Here is a 14,728-nt window from a genome sequence, read left to right as displayed (position 1 = left end):
AGCCTCTGCATCACTCTCTTTAGCCTCTGCATCACTATCTTGAGCCTCTGCATCTCTCCCTGGAGCATCTGCATCCCTCTCTTGAGCCTCTGCATCCGTCTCTTCAGCCTCTGCATCCCTCTCTTGAGCCTCTGCATCCGTCTCTTAAACCTCTGCAAAACTCTCTTCAGCCTCTGCATTACTCTCTTAAGCCACAGCATCCCTCTCTTAAGCCTCTGCAAAACACTCTTCAGCCTCTGCATCCCAGCAAACACAAATCATCTACACAACGTTCGCCTATCTCTTGCCATAGGTGTGGGAATGATTTGCATTGAGAATGGTGCAGGAGAGCCTTTGAGAAACTTTTACTCAAAAAATCCAAACACAAAGGTTTAATTATAAATTGTTTTTCTACAATTATTTTCTTCCAAATGTAAAACAAATAGTTTTTACATGTTTAAATATAAAATTTATGGTGTTTTTTTGTAAAATTCATTAATAAATTGTGAATGATATATATTGGCTGAGTGAAACCTTTATAATCCATTTAGTTATAATTTGAACAGAAAAAAGTATTTTTCCAAATTTTCTAAAAATTGCTCTTTTTAACACAATTTGACTCCTTATACATTCCACTAAACACTATATCATGTTTAAATATATAATTTATGTATTATTCTCTAAAATAATTTATATAAATTATATAAGTTGCTGGAAAGTGGTGTTAAGGATTTTGAAAACATTTTGTTGTGTTAATATGTTCTTATTAACTATGTCTCAAGTTCACAGTTTATCAAACAAGAATATTAACATTCGTCAACTCTTAAAATCTTATATGTTATCTTGCTGGTGCAAAAAAGGGTGAATCTTTAGGAACAGCTATAGTATCTATATATCACAAATGGTGTTTTCCCTAACTCAAACAATGTAGGGTTTATTATTCTACACATATTTCTAATGACTCTTAGATGTTTACATTCTCTGAAGTATAATTGTGAAGGCTGTGTCCATCACTCTCAACACAGATTCTTAAACTCGTCTCTGCAGGTTCAACTATATAATTAGTTTCCATTTTGAATTTCCATGGACATTTGTATCCAAAATGAAACCAATGTGGTTTCCTTCAGCGCCTTCAGCCAGCACATTTGCTCATTCATTTCCACAGATTCCAACAAGGTAGGGGATTTACAGAAATTTGTATATTCATATTGTTATATATTAAAAATATGAATGCAGTTCAATATGATAAGACAAATACACGAGTTTATGATAAATTCGTTTTCTGTGATATACCATTGATATGCTCTTTTTTTCTTTAAACGGCAGACTAAACTAAAGTGCTCACATCAACAGATTTGATGTATAAATGGTCAACGCTCAACAGAGTTAGTATAAATGTATTAGTATAAATCTTACTTGTCTCATTGTTAATTCACATTCAATGTCAACTTGTGGTTTTGATGTGGCACGTTTGGCCAAGACACCCCACCCCATTATGCACCCCATACCCATCTTGTGGGCGGTTGTGGAAAGGGTTACAGAGGCACATAATGGGCTCAGGGACTGAACCCCACAATTCATTTAGCTAAGCAAGTTACAATCTTGATGAGCTAGTTACAAAATTCAATATAAGTCATCACATCAACAATGGGTTCGAGATCGACCTCAAGTACAGGTTCTAAATTAAGCAACTGACATATGTGGAGAGCTAGTATCAAAATTTATATGTTTGTCCTGCACACCGTCCCCCATCCAGTGGGCAGCGGTGGATAGGTTACAATCACTTAGTTGTTATCTACAGTTAGCAAACTGGGGATATTTGGCTAAAATTTCTGGTAGCAGATCATTTTGAATGAAATATTGACACATCGCTGGAACATTGGTTATAGAATTGTCTCTAAATTCATGTATCTTTTCGCACTCCATCACATAGTGACGGAGGGTGTGCGAATAATTTTGTTGACACAGTTTACATTTGGTCAGGTCTACATCAGCAGATAATGAGAATTCCCAGAGATACTTGTAACCGAGTCTAAGCCGAGCAGTAGTAACATCTAGAAGTCTGCTGATTTTATTGGATGATCCATAGATGTGTGGCTCCTCTTGTATGATATGTATGATAGATGGAATTACTAGTTCCAGTTTCTAGGCAGGCGATGAGTACTCACAATAACCTTAATTAAGCGTCAAAACAAAAATGTGTATACTCTTTTTACTCTCCTGACCTTAGTTCTCGAGCTATGTATTTCATTTTGGTACCAACGTGTTCGCAATAACATTCTCTAGAAGAAAATCAGCAAAAACGGTCACCAAAAGTTATATGAATACCAGCACCCAATAAATACCTACGTAGATGACTCGCCGTGTGTGTGTTTGATGGTGGTCAAACGATGTTTGATGTGTTTGATCAGGTGATGTCCTGATCCGCATAATTAATAATAAGTATAATAATAATATAATATAAGTATAATAATAGTATAATAAGAGCAAAGCGTTCCTATTACGAGAATAGATTCAAAGAAGCAAAAGGCAACATAAAAAGCACATGGAGAGCCATCTCTACCATCCTAGGAGCTAAACAACATTCACATAATAAGATAAAAATCTCCAAGGATGGTTATACACCTGCAACAGATCTTGAAACAGCAACTGAATTTAATAGCTTCTTTTCATCGTTTGGTGCTCACCTTGCCCGAAAAATCCCAGAGACTCAGACATATGTTACCACATATCTTTCACGCAGCTATCCAAACTCTCTTCTCCTCTCTCCGGTCAGCCCTACAGATGTTGTGTCCATCATTCACTCGCTAAAAACCAAAGCTGGGAACATTAGTGAAATACCATCGATGGTACACAGGCGTGCCACCCATGCCCTTGCACCATCCATAGCACTGCTGTTCAACAAATCCCTAGAGTGTCATACCTTCCCTGATATCCTTAAAAAAGCAAGAGTAACGCCAGTTCATAAAGGAGGTAACACGGCAGACATAAATAATTACAGACCCATATCGAATCTACCTATATTATCAAAATTATTTTTTTTTTTTTTACAAACAGCTCTACTCCAATCTTGTAAAATTCAATATACTAAGTCCCTGTCAGTTTGGCTTCCGCTCCCAAAAGAGTACCAATGATGCTATTGTTAGTCTGCTTGACTTAATCTTCTCAGCCCTTGACAAAAGTGAGTTTCCAATTGAACTCTTCATCGGCCTGAGAAAGGCCTTTGATACTGTTAACCATAACTACCTCTTACTTAAATTCCACCATTATGGAATCCGTGGCCTTGCCCTAAACTATATCCGATCCTATCTTAGTAACAGACACCAATATGAAGCCATCAATGATATAACCTCTCCCACTCTACCACTTAATTACCGTAAAGGTGCCACAGAGCAGCATCCTAGGACCCTCCTGTTTCTTATATACATCAATGATCTCCCTAATGTCTCTAACATACTTAAACCTATATTGTTGGCTGATGATACTACTCATCTACTCTGACCCCAACCCACTCCTGTTAAATAATGTTGTAAACAATTAATTAAAAAAAGTCTACTTGTGGATGTCAACCAACAAACCTCACACAAAACATAGAAAAGACCTACTATATCTTATTTGGAAACAAATCAACAAATGCAATTCAGCTTCAGATAGATAATGTAAACATTAGCAATAAAAATGATGGAAAGTTTCTTAGCCTATACTTAGACAAGAGACTCAACTTCCGCACCCATATACAACACATAACTAAAAAGGTTTCTAAGACAGTTGGTATACTGTTTAAGATCAGATATTATGTACCCTACTCTGCTCTCCTCTCACTCTATTATGCACTTATCTATCCCTATCATTCTTATGGCGTTTGTGCTTGGGGTTCAACCTCTGCAAACTACCTCAAGCCCATCATCATCCAGTAAAAATCTGCTATCAGGACAATAAATAACTCTACCTTCAGACAACACACAGCTCCCTTGTTCAAATCCTTAAACATGCTAAACAAATTCACTCCATACATTCTCCTGTGTAAATTACGTTTATAAAGCCCTTTTTCTAACTGCAAACCCTGTTCTGAAACTCTTCCTGGACAGATGTAATAGAACACATGGCCACGTCCCCACCAGACATAAATATCTCTTTGATATCCCCAGAGTCAAACTTAATCTATGTAAACACTCTATGTAAATAAAGGGACCTAGTCTATGGAACTCACTCCCTTATAATGATTTGAAAAGCTGTCCAACTTCTGCCATATTCAAAAATAAAACCAAAAAGTACCTGTAGTACTTTTTAAGTACGAGGGAGTAATGCGCAAAGCGTCCCTCACCTGTGACGTCACAGCGTCACCTGACGCCATATCAACACATCGGCCATTTTGTCGTCAGTTCAGTCATGGCGAGGACTAACCCTTCATGCAAACTGCACCTACTATCAAGAAGAAGAAGATTTTGTGTTCCACCGATAGTATTATCGTAAGTAAGCACTTATATTTTATATTTTATTAAATTAATTGATTCTATTTTTCTGTAATAAAGGTCCAAAGGGTTGTTAAGGAACAAGGGTGTAGCGATACCGACGCTCAGTGCGCTCAACTCACACCAAAGTATCACCTGTGTAGCTTCTGTAATTAGTGTTAATTAGTTATGCTATAAGATAATGAAGCGAGTATAAGATTAACTCGCTACAAGGGTACTGTGTTGGGAGGTGAGGGCTGTTACTGGTGTCTGTGGGGATGTGAGGACTTGTACCAACCACTATCACCACCAGTACCTTGTCTTGCATCCTGCTTAGTATTCCTATTGAGATATGAAGTATTATTGCATTCATATAATTATTCATTCATTGTCATTACTATTTTTATGGGCTATGTTCTGTTACCCTAATGCTTTTTACCCCTGGGCATGTCCATTTACTCTCCAGCCCTTCACAAGCCACTGCTGCACCCCCTCCATGCCCATACTTACTGTGCTTATTCTTACAGGACTGCACTGCATTATGTGGTGCTCACTGCCTGGACACCTTGATACATGCATTATAGGGTTCTGGTAGTTGTTCTACTCACCAAGCCCTTCCAAGGCCAGGCTTGACATGTGAGAGCTTGGTCCAACAGGCTGTTGCTTGGACAGGCCCCTCAGGCCCACATATCCACCACAGCCTTGTTTGTCCGGCACTTCAAAATCAAATGTTTATTTACGTAAGGTACATACATATTTTTAGGTAAGGTACTCTTTATTTGGGTAAATTTATCTTCGTAGTATTTAGCTTTGGCTCGTCTAATTATCTTGGATAGCAATAACGAGTAATTCTTTGAGAATTCTTTGGAGACAATTCCTAACCTATACTTCTCCCAACCTATACTTCTTCTCAAGGTCATCTTCACTTCTTGAAGATGTTCAGGTTTTCTCTTGAAGATGTCGACGGTTGTTCCAGCAATACTGTATTTCTTTTATTGCTGAAAACCTGTTTTCAGCCATAAAAAAATAATCCTGAATCCAGAAAAAAATCCCTTTTGTATCGTCTGGAAATTTTCAAATATTGCTGATCAAACCTGAGTCTAAATTATTTGTATATATTATGAATTACAGAGGTCCCAGGACAGGGTTTTTAGGCACTCCACTTACATTTTCCCACTCTGACTTAACCCCCATTTATACAAACTCAGTCTTATCTTTTAGCTAATAATTTATTGTACACACCATACTCAGCCTGTGTAGGGTAGTTTATTGTGCATGTGTAGTATATATATTTGTGTAGTATATTTGGTATATTTAATGCCTCTAACCTCTCCTCATAGTTCTTGTCCTTCAGTTCTGGGAGCCACTTAGTAGCATGTCTTTGCACCTTTTCCAGTTTGTTTATGTGCTTCTTAAGATATGGGCACCATACAACCGCTGCATATTCCAACTTTGGTCTAACAAAAGTCGTGAACAATTTCTTGAGTATTTCGCCATCCATGCATTTAAAAGCTCTGAATATTATCCTTTACCTGCAATTGGTTGTTGCTGTATTTATAGAATATGATTTGTTCTACTTTACATTTGTTTGTTCCTTTTTTTCAAAATTTCTTTCTGCCTCTCTCCTCACTGCCGTGTAGTTGTTTCTCTTTGTATTACTGGTATGTTTGGGGGTTTGGCCTCTTCGTATATTGATTCCATTTTTGTGTCTTTTGGTCTCTGTCCGTCTTGAAATTTCAGTTGAACAAATCCTGTTTCCTAGTTCTGCATCTTTGTTTTGGTATAAATGTTTTTGTTCCTTTATCATATATTTCACAAAATTGACATACTGTGCATTAATTCATCTCAATTACTTCCTTTCCTAACAGCAAGCCTTTCCAGTAAAATTCTTTGAATTCTTTTCTGACTTCTGGCCTAATGTTTGTTTTATCCTAGTGTGTATGATGCCTAGCGTGTGTCTGGTGCCTGTTGTGTTAAACCGAAGATAAATGCATAAGTATAGGTCAGTAATTTCTCCAGCTTTGAAAGGGGCTTTCATTATGCAGCAGTATTCCACTCTAGAGAGCACTAGCGTCTTGAAAACTATCATCATCGGTATAGCATCTCTAGTGTGAAAAGTTCTTGTTATCTATCCTGTCATTTTTCTTGCAGTTGTGACGGCTACTTTATTGTGTTCTTTAAATGTAAGGCCTTCTGACATCAGTACACCCAAATCCTTTACGTTGCTTTTCCGTTCAATGTTATGATTTGACTGAGTTTTGTAAGTGGTTTCCGTTTTTATATTTTTTATTTTTTCCGTAGCGCATGAGCTGAAACTTATGTTCGTTAATCACCATGTTATTTTCTGTAGCCCATAGAAAGACCTGATTTACATCTGATTGGAGGTTTGCCGTGTCCTCTATGTTGCCTACTCTCGTGAAGATTCTAGTGTCATCTGCAAAGGATGATCAAGTACTATAGGTTGTGTCCTTGTCTATGTCCGATATGAGGATGAGAAAAAGTATTGGAGCAAGCACAGTACGCTTGGGGACTGAGCTCTTTACGGTTGATGGTCCAGATTTTATTTTGTTGACTACTACACATTGGGTTCTATTAGTCAGGAAGTTGTATATCCATCTGCCTATTTTTCCGGTAATTCCTTTTGAACGCATTTTATGTGCAATAACACAATGGTCACATTTGTCAAAGGCTTTTTTTTGTCAAAGCGTTTTGTTTGTCTTCCATGGCATCTAGTGCCATGTCAGAGTGGTCCAGCAACTGTGATAGGCAAGAGCGCCCTGTTCTGAAACCATGTTGTCTGGGGTTATGGAGATGCTGTGATTCCATGTATTTTGTGATCTTACTTCTTAGCATTCTCTCAAAGATTTTTATGATGTGCGATGTTAGTGCTATCGGTCTGTAGTTTTTTGCCTCTGCCTTATTTCCTCCTTTATGGGGCGGTGCTATCTCTGCGGTTTTTAGTATGTCAGGGACAATGCCAGTATCTTGGCTTTGTCTCCAAAGAATGTGAAGGGCCTGCGATAACGTTTTTTACAGTTCTTGATGAATATAGAGTTCCAAGAGTCAGGGCCTGGTGCAGAGTGCATAGGCATACTGTCTATGGCTTCTTCAAAATCCAGTGGGGATAGGATCACATCTGATTTATGATTTGATGTTGGTATCATATCCATGAAAAATTCATTTGGGTTATCAATCAGATGGATGGAGAGCTACACTCGTGGTGTCCCATTTTCCCAGCACTCTTTGTCATATAATGCTTTGAAACTTTTGACGGATTTGGCCTCCACCACCTTCTCACCTAACATGTTCCAACCGTTTACCATTCTGTTTGCAAAAGTGAATTGTCTTACATTTCTTCGGCATCTTTGTTTAGTTCGTTTAAATCTATAACCTCTTGTTCTTGAAATTCCAGGTCTCGGGAAATCTTCCCTATCAAGTTTATCAATTCCTGTTACTGTTTTGTACGTAGTGATCATATCTCCTCTTTTCCTTCTGTCTTCTAGTTTGGAATATTTAATGCCTCTAATGTCTCCTCATAAATCCTGCCCTTCAGTTTTGGCATGAATGTTTGTGTGCCTTCATCGTATATTTTGCAAAATATGGAATACATCTCATTTACTTTACTTTAAGAATATGGTTCGATCAATTAAAAACCCTCTTGTTCAAATTGCAAAGAGACTGAAAGAGATGCAGCATGCTCAATGGATTATATATTAGTGATTATTATTAGGATTATATATTAGTGAATCATATTAGTGATTCAATTATTATGGTCATAAATTCACTTAAAAATGTAAATTTTAAGTTAAAAAATTTTAACCAAAAAACTTGATATTTTTCATATTTGGAACCATTCCATAATCCCAAGCATAAATGATTATATTTCTATCACTTGCTCTTAAGATTGTTTCATTTAATAGAGGTTGGGCATAATTGTTCTCTGCTGCTAATAGAACTGACTGACTTAGCTATAGGAAAATGTAAAATTAATTGGTTTATCCATTACAGTATTTTGCAGTTTATTTCATGATCCTGTGCTTAATACTTGCATAAATAGTAGATTACAAAATGCATTTTTATATCATTAGTATTGAATAATAATAATGCAAATAATTGACTTATAAATGATGTACAATTAATTGGTAGGTGATATTATATTATTAATATTTTTTCATTCTTGCAAAGCCTTAACAAAGCCATTAACATGTTAATATAAACTTGATCACCTTCCACTTATTTTCTCATGTGCTACCTACATGTACAAAACCTTATTCCTAAATGCATATTTTGTTCTGAAGCTTGTCCTTTATATGTTGTGTATCACCATCTCTGGAGAGTTTTATCTGATTGATGTATAAATTACTTTTAATTTTACAGAATATTATTGTTATACTGAATTTATTATTATATAAATAACTTAATTTTACAGAATCATCTATCAACGCACATCCACAAGTTGAGGAGGAGGATGTGACCTTCCAGATGTCTGAAGTACTGAAACAGGCACCAAACAGGCCTGGTGGATCTAGGTACAAGGTAAAATAATTTAATTTTTTTTTTTTTTTTTTTTTACTAATTGTCCGATATATATATATATATATATATATATATATATATATATATATATATATATATATATATATATATATATATATATATATATATATATATATATATATATACATATATATATATATATATATATATATATATATATATATATATATATATATATATATATATATAATGTGTCGTACCTAGTAGCCAGAACGCACATCTCAGCCTACTATGCAAGGCCCGATTTGCCTAATAAGCCAAGTTTTCTTGAATTAATGTTTTTTCGACTACCTAACCTAACATTTTCAGCTACCTAACCTATCCTATAAAGATAGGTTAGGTTCGGTCATATATCTCTATTAATTTTAACTCCAATAAAAAAAGAATTGACCTCATACATAATGAAATGGATAGCTTTATCATTTCATAAGAAAAAAAATAGAGAAAATATATTAATTCATGAAAACTTGGCTTATTAGGCAAATCGGGCCTTGCATAGTAGGCTGAAAAGTGCGTTCTGGCGACTAGGTACGACATATATATATATATATATATATATATATATATATATATATATATATATATATATATATATATATATATATATATATATATATATATATATATATATATATATATATATGTCGTACCTAGTAGCCAGAACGCACTTCTCAGCCTACTATGCAAGGCCCGATTTGCCTAATAAGCCAAGTTTTCATGAATTAATTGTTTTTCGACTACCTAACCTACCTAACCTAACCTAACCTAACTTTTTCGGCTACCTAACCAAACCTAACCTAAAAAGATAGGTTAGGTTAGGTTAGGTAGGGTTGGTTAGGTTCGGTCATATATCTACGTTAATTTTAACTCCAATAAAAAAAAATTGACCTCATACATAATGAAATGGGTTGATTTATCATTTCATAAGAAAAAAATTAGTGAAAATATATTAATTCAGGAAAACTTGGCTTATTAGGCAAATCGGGCCTTGAATAGTAGGCCAAAAAGTGAGTTCTGGCTACTAGGTACGACATATATATATATATATATATATATATATATATATATATATATATATATATATATATATATATATATATATATATATATATATATATATATATATATATATATATATATATATATATATATATATATATATATATATAATATCTCTATCACATCTATATCACTTTGTGCTTTAGCCCTGGTGGAGCTTGGTCCACCAGGCTGTTGTTTGGAGTGGCCCGCAGATCCACATACAGTCTGCATATGATATACAGTCTGTTGATCAATTAAACTACAGTAGTTAGTTTTTATCATCCGAATGCACCAATATGTGTTCATTCTTCCCAGATGAAGGAACTAGGTAATATTCATCATCTGAATGCACCATCTGATGCTTTAACACACTCATGATACACGAGAGGTTTAAAAAACTTTTAAAACTTTTAAAACTTTTTGACCTATGTATTTAAAAGCAATTCTAAAGTTAAAAAGTGTAGCATAGGCCCCTCGCAGAATGTTCTTAATATGATCCTCAGGTTATAGTTTTCTATCTAAAACCACCCCTAGATCTCTTTCTTGATCAGAATTCTTTATAGATCTCAGTGGCTCGATCATAGAAACTGCTCTAAATCCTTGTTGGCCTGGATTGTGGAGGTCATTGGTCTCTATAAAACTAGTAATCTGACTCCTGATCACTCTCAAATAATTTTATTATGTGGGATGTTAGTGCAACTGGTCTATAATTCTTTGCCAATGCTTGTGTTGTGTTGTGTTGTTTTGGTAGTGATGTGCAATGTGTTGTTTTGGTAGTGATTCGTCCAGTTCTGGTAGTAGTGCGGTTGTTGTGTAGTGTAGTACTTGTGTGCTTGTTAATGACTTGTATTCCAGTCTTGTGGGTATCTCCTTTCCCCTACGGGCCAACTGCTTTGTTCTTACCTAGCATTTTGCTTTGTTTGGGTATGAATGTTTGTGTGCCGTATATTTTGCAAAATTTGCCATATATCTCATTATTTACTCCTCTGCCTAGCAACAAGTCTGTCTAATTATACTCATTAACTGTTTTTCAAAGTTCCCCATAGTGTCCTTTATTGAAATCGAGTTCATGAACCGTTTCAATGTTCTTATTTTCTTCTAGATTATATCTTAAAGTATATTTAAATGTTATTGTTATTAAATGTTATTGTGACATTGCATTGCAATTGAGCTATGTTGTTTACCATACCGTTCATTTCGTGAGTATAAGTATAGATGCCACACTTGTGACAGGTAAAACCATGCCTTTTTTGAAAAACAGCACCGTCTGTTGCACGTAAGAGCAACCCACACTATATTATGTTGCGATATTATTTCAATATTTCCGATTGTATTGATAATTTGAATTTTCATAGATTTCAATTTATTTTCATTTCGATTTAATAATTTTGTGTGACATTGCATTGAAATTGAGCTGTGTTGTTTACCATACTGTTCATTTCATGAGTATAGTTTATTTTTTTATTTTTTTCATTTCATTTTTTTAGCTGTTCTTATTTTTCAGTGATGGGAATATCAGATCATTTGATGTTCCCAATTTTCTGATGGAAGCATCAGACCATTATAGAATGCATCGGATGAGGTAGTTTGGAATGGTGGGGAGGACGAGAGGGGGGTATGGTGGGGAAGACGAGGGGACAGAGGAGAGGGTAATGGTGGGGAGGACGAGGGGACTGGGGAGTTGGGGATGGTGGGGACAGGGGAATGCTGGGGAGGACAAAGGGACAGGTGAATGGGAGATGGTGGGGGAGGAAGAAGGACAGGGGAGGGGAAAATGGTAAGGAGGACGATGGGACAGGGAAGTGGGAATAGTGGGGATGATGTGGGGACAGGGAAGTGGGAAGGACGAGAGGACTGTGGAATGGGGAATAGCAAAGTGAATTATAATTATATATATTAATTAATTCTTATAAATTTCCAGAAGCCTGTATCAACACCCACACTAATGCAACTGAAAGAGATGTTGAGACAAGTATTGCTGATATGTTGAAGAACGCCCCAAACAAACTCGGTGGAAACAGATACAAGGTAAAGTTTGCCAATTTGCTGTAGTCTAATTCAATTTCTTTTTAGTAATCTTCGAGAACATTTATGCTATGAATAAGATAAAATAATGTAACTGATTTTGATTTATTTACTATTTATTATTTATTTACCGTTATTAGTATAATAGATCTCGTAATAATTTTGCAAAAATAATGGCATTTACTATTTTAAAAAGCTCGGGTGCAGGGGGGGGGGGGGTTATGTAAAAGCCTGGTTTGTGCCTCGGAGAGGCTATGGGATCCAGTAAGATCGTCCTTCCTTTCCTCCCTAGAATCTGGATGTAGCAGGTGCTCAATTGTCAAAAGTGAAAAATTGGTTTTGTCTTCCGAATGCACCATTTGTGTAAATTTGCTAATAATCTTTTAAAAATAGTAAATGCCATTATTTTTGCAAAATTATTACGAGATCTATTATACTAATAACGGTTTGATAAAATACAGTAGACTGCCTACTGGATAATAGTTCCAGTCCACCTGTAGACAGGGATCTCACATCAGCTTGTATATTATACAAGGATAAGATTTGATTTACTTTTGTATTTATATGCATATATGCATTTATATGCATTATTCTCTAGAATAATAGATCTCGTAATAATTTTGCAAAAATAGTGGCATTTACTATTTTAAAAAGCTCGGGTGCAGGGGGGGGGGGTTTGTGTAAAAGCCTGGTTTGTGCCTCGGAGAGGCTATGGGATCCAGTAAGATCGTCCTTCCTTTCCTCCCTAGAATCTGGATGTAGCAGGTGCTCAATTGTCAAAAGTGAAAAATTGGTTTTGTCTTCCGAATGCACCATTTGTGTAAATTTGCTAATAATCTTTTAAAAATAGTAAATGCCATTATTTTTGCAAAATTATTACGAGATCTATTATACTAATAACGGTTTGATAAAATACAGTAGACTGCCTACTGGATAATAGTTCCAGTCCACCTGTAGACAGGGATCTCACATCAGCTTGTATATTATACAAGGATAAGATTTGATTTACTTTTGTATTTATATGCATATATGCATTTATATGCATTATTCTCTAGAATAATAGATCTCGTAATAATTTTGCAAAAATAGTGGCATTTACTATTTTAAAAAGCTCGGGTGCAGGGGGGGGGGGTTTGTGTAAAAGCCTGGTTTGTGCCTCGGAGAGGCTATGGGATCCAGTAAGATCGTCCTTCCTTTCCTCCCTAGAATCTGGATGTAGCAGGTGCTCAATTGTCAAAAGTGAAAAATTGGTTTTGTCTTCCGAATGCACCATTTCTGTAAATTTGCTAATAATCTTTTAAAAATAGTAAATGCCATTATTTTTGCAAAATTATTACGAGATCTATTATACTAATAACGGTTTGATAAAATACAGTAGACTGCCTACTGGATAATAGTTCCAGTCCACCTGTAGACAGGGATCTCACATCAGCTTGTATATTATACAAGGATAAGATTTGATTTACTTTTGTATTTATATGCATATATGCATTTATATGCATTATTCTCTAGAATAATAGATCTCGTAATAATTTTGCAAAAATAGTGGCATTTACTATTTTAAAAAGCTCGGGTGCAGGGGGGGGGGGGTTTGTGTAAAAGCCTGGTTTGTGCCTCGGAGAGGCTATGGGATCCAGTAAGATCGTCCTTCCTTTCCTCCCTAGAATCTGGATGTAGCAGGTGCTCAATTGTCAAAAGTGAAAAATTGGTTTTGTCTTCCGAATGCACCATTTCTGTAAATTTGCTAATAATCTTTTAAAAATAGTAAATGCCATTATTTTTGCAAAATTATTACGAGATCTATTATACTAATAACGGTTTGATAAAATACAGTAGACTGCCTACTGGATAATAGTTCCAGTCCACCTGTAGACAGGGATCTCACATCAGCTTGTATATTATACAAGGATAAGATTTGATTTACTTTTGTATTTATATGCATATATGCATTTATATGCATTATTCTCTAGAATAATAGATCTCGTAATAATTTTGCAAAAATAGTGGCATTTACTATTTTAAAAAGCTCGGGTGCAGGGGGGGGGGTTTGTGTAAAAGCCTGGTTTGTGCCTCGGAGAGGCTATGGGATCCAGTAAGATCGTCCTTCCTTTCCTCCCTAGAATCTGGATGTAGCAGGTGCTCAATTGTCAAAAGTGAAAAATTGGTTTTGTCTTCCGAATGCACCATTTCTGTAAATTTGCTAATAATCTTTTAAAAATAGTAAATGCCATTATTTTTGCAAAATTATTACGAGATCTATTATACTAATAACGGTTTGATAAAATACAGTAGACTGCCTACTGGATAATAGTTCCAGTCCACCTGTAGACAGGGATCTCACATCAGCTTGTATATTATACAAGGATAAGATTTGATTTACTTTTGTATTTATATGCATATATGCATTTATATGCATTATTCTCTAGAATAATAGATCTCGTAATAATTTTGCAAAAATAGTGGCATTTACTATTTTAAAAAGCTCGGGTGCAGGGGGGGGGGGTTTGTGTAAAAGCCTGGTTTGTGCCTCGGAGAGGCTATGGGATCCAGTAAGATCGTCCTTCCTTTCCTCCCTAGAATCTGGATGTAGCAGGTGCTCAATTGTCAAAAGTGAAAAATTGGTTTTGTCTTCCGAATGCACCATTTCTGTAAATTTGCTAATAATCTTTTAAAAA

At 35.5% G+C, this 14,728-nt stretch overlaps 1 protein-coding gene across 2 annotated transcripts in view; it reads left to right on the top strand.

Annotated features, from left to right (window-relative positions):
- Nucleotides 1–4,356: 4,356 nt before the first annotated feature.
- Nucleotides 4,357–14,728, top strand: part of LOC138357676 (uncharacterized) — a 12,432-nt gene continuing 2,060 nt past the window's right edge. Inside the window, exons 1-3 of one of the 2 annotated variants that reach the window (XM_069314677.1) lie at nucleotides 4,357–4,448; nucleotides 8,860–8,966; nucleotides 11,950–12,056. In XM_069314677.1, the coding sequence (XP_069170778.1) occupies nucleotides 12,012–12,056 (45 nt within the window). In that variant the 5' untranslated portion in view covers nucleotides 4,357–4,448; nucleotides 8,860–8,966; nucleotides 11,950–12,011. Of the gene's footprint in view, nucleotides 4,449–5,047; nucleotides 5,176–8,859; nucleotides 8,967–11,949; nucleotides 12,057–14,728 lie in introns of those variants that run through there. The other variant, XM_069314676.1, reaches the window with a different exon arrangement.

The sequence above is a fragment of the Procambarus clarkii genome, chromosome 79 (genome assembly GCF_040958095.1).
Source record: "Procambarus clarkii isolate CNS0578487 chromosome 79, FALCON_Pclarkii_2.0, whole genome shotgun sequence".
NCBI classification, from domain to species: domain Eukaryota; kingdom Metazoa; phylum Arthropoda; class Malacostraca; order Decapoda; family Cambaridae; genus Procambarus; species Procambarus clarkii.
Note: the sequence above shows the minus strand (reverse complement) of the source record. Positions and strands in the feature narration are given on the sequence as shown.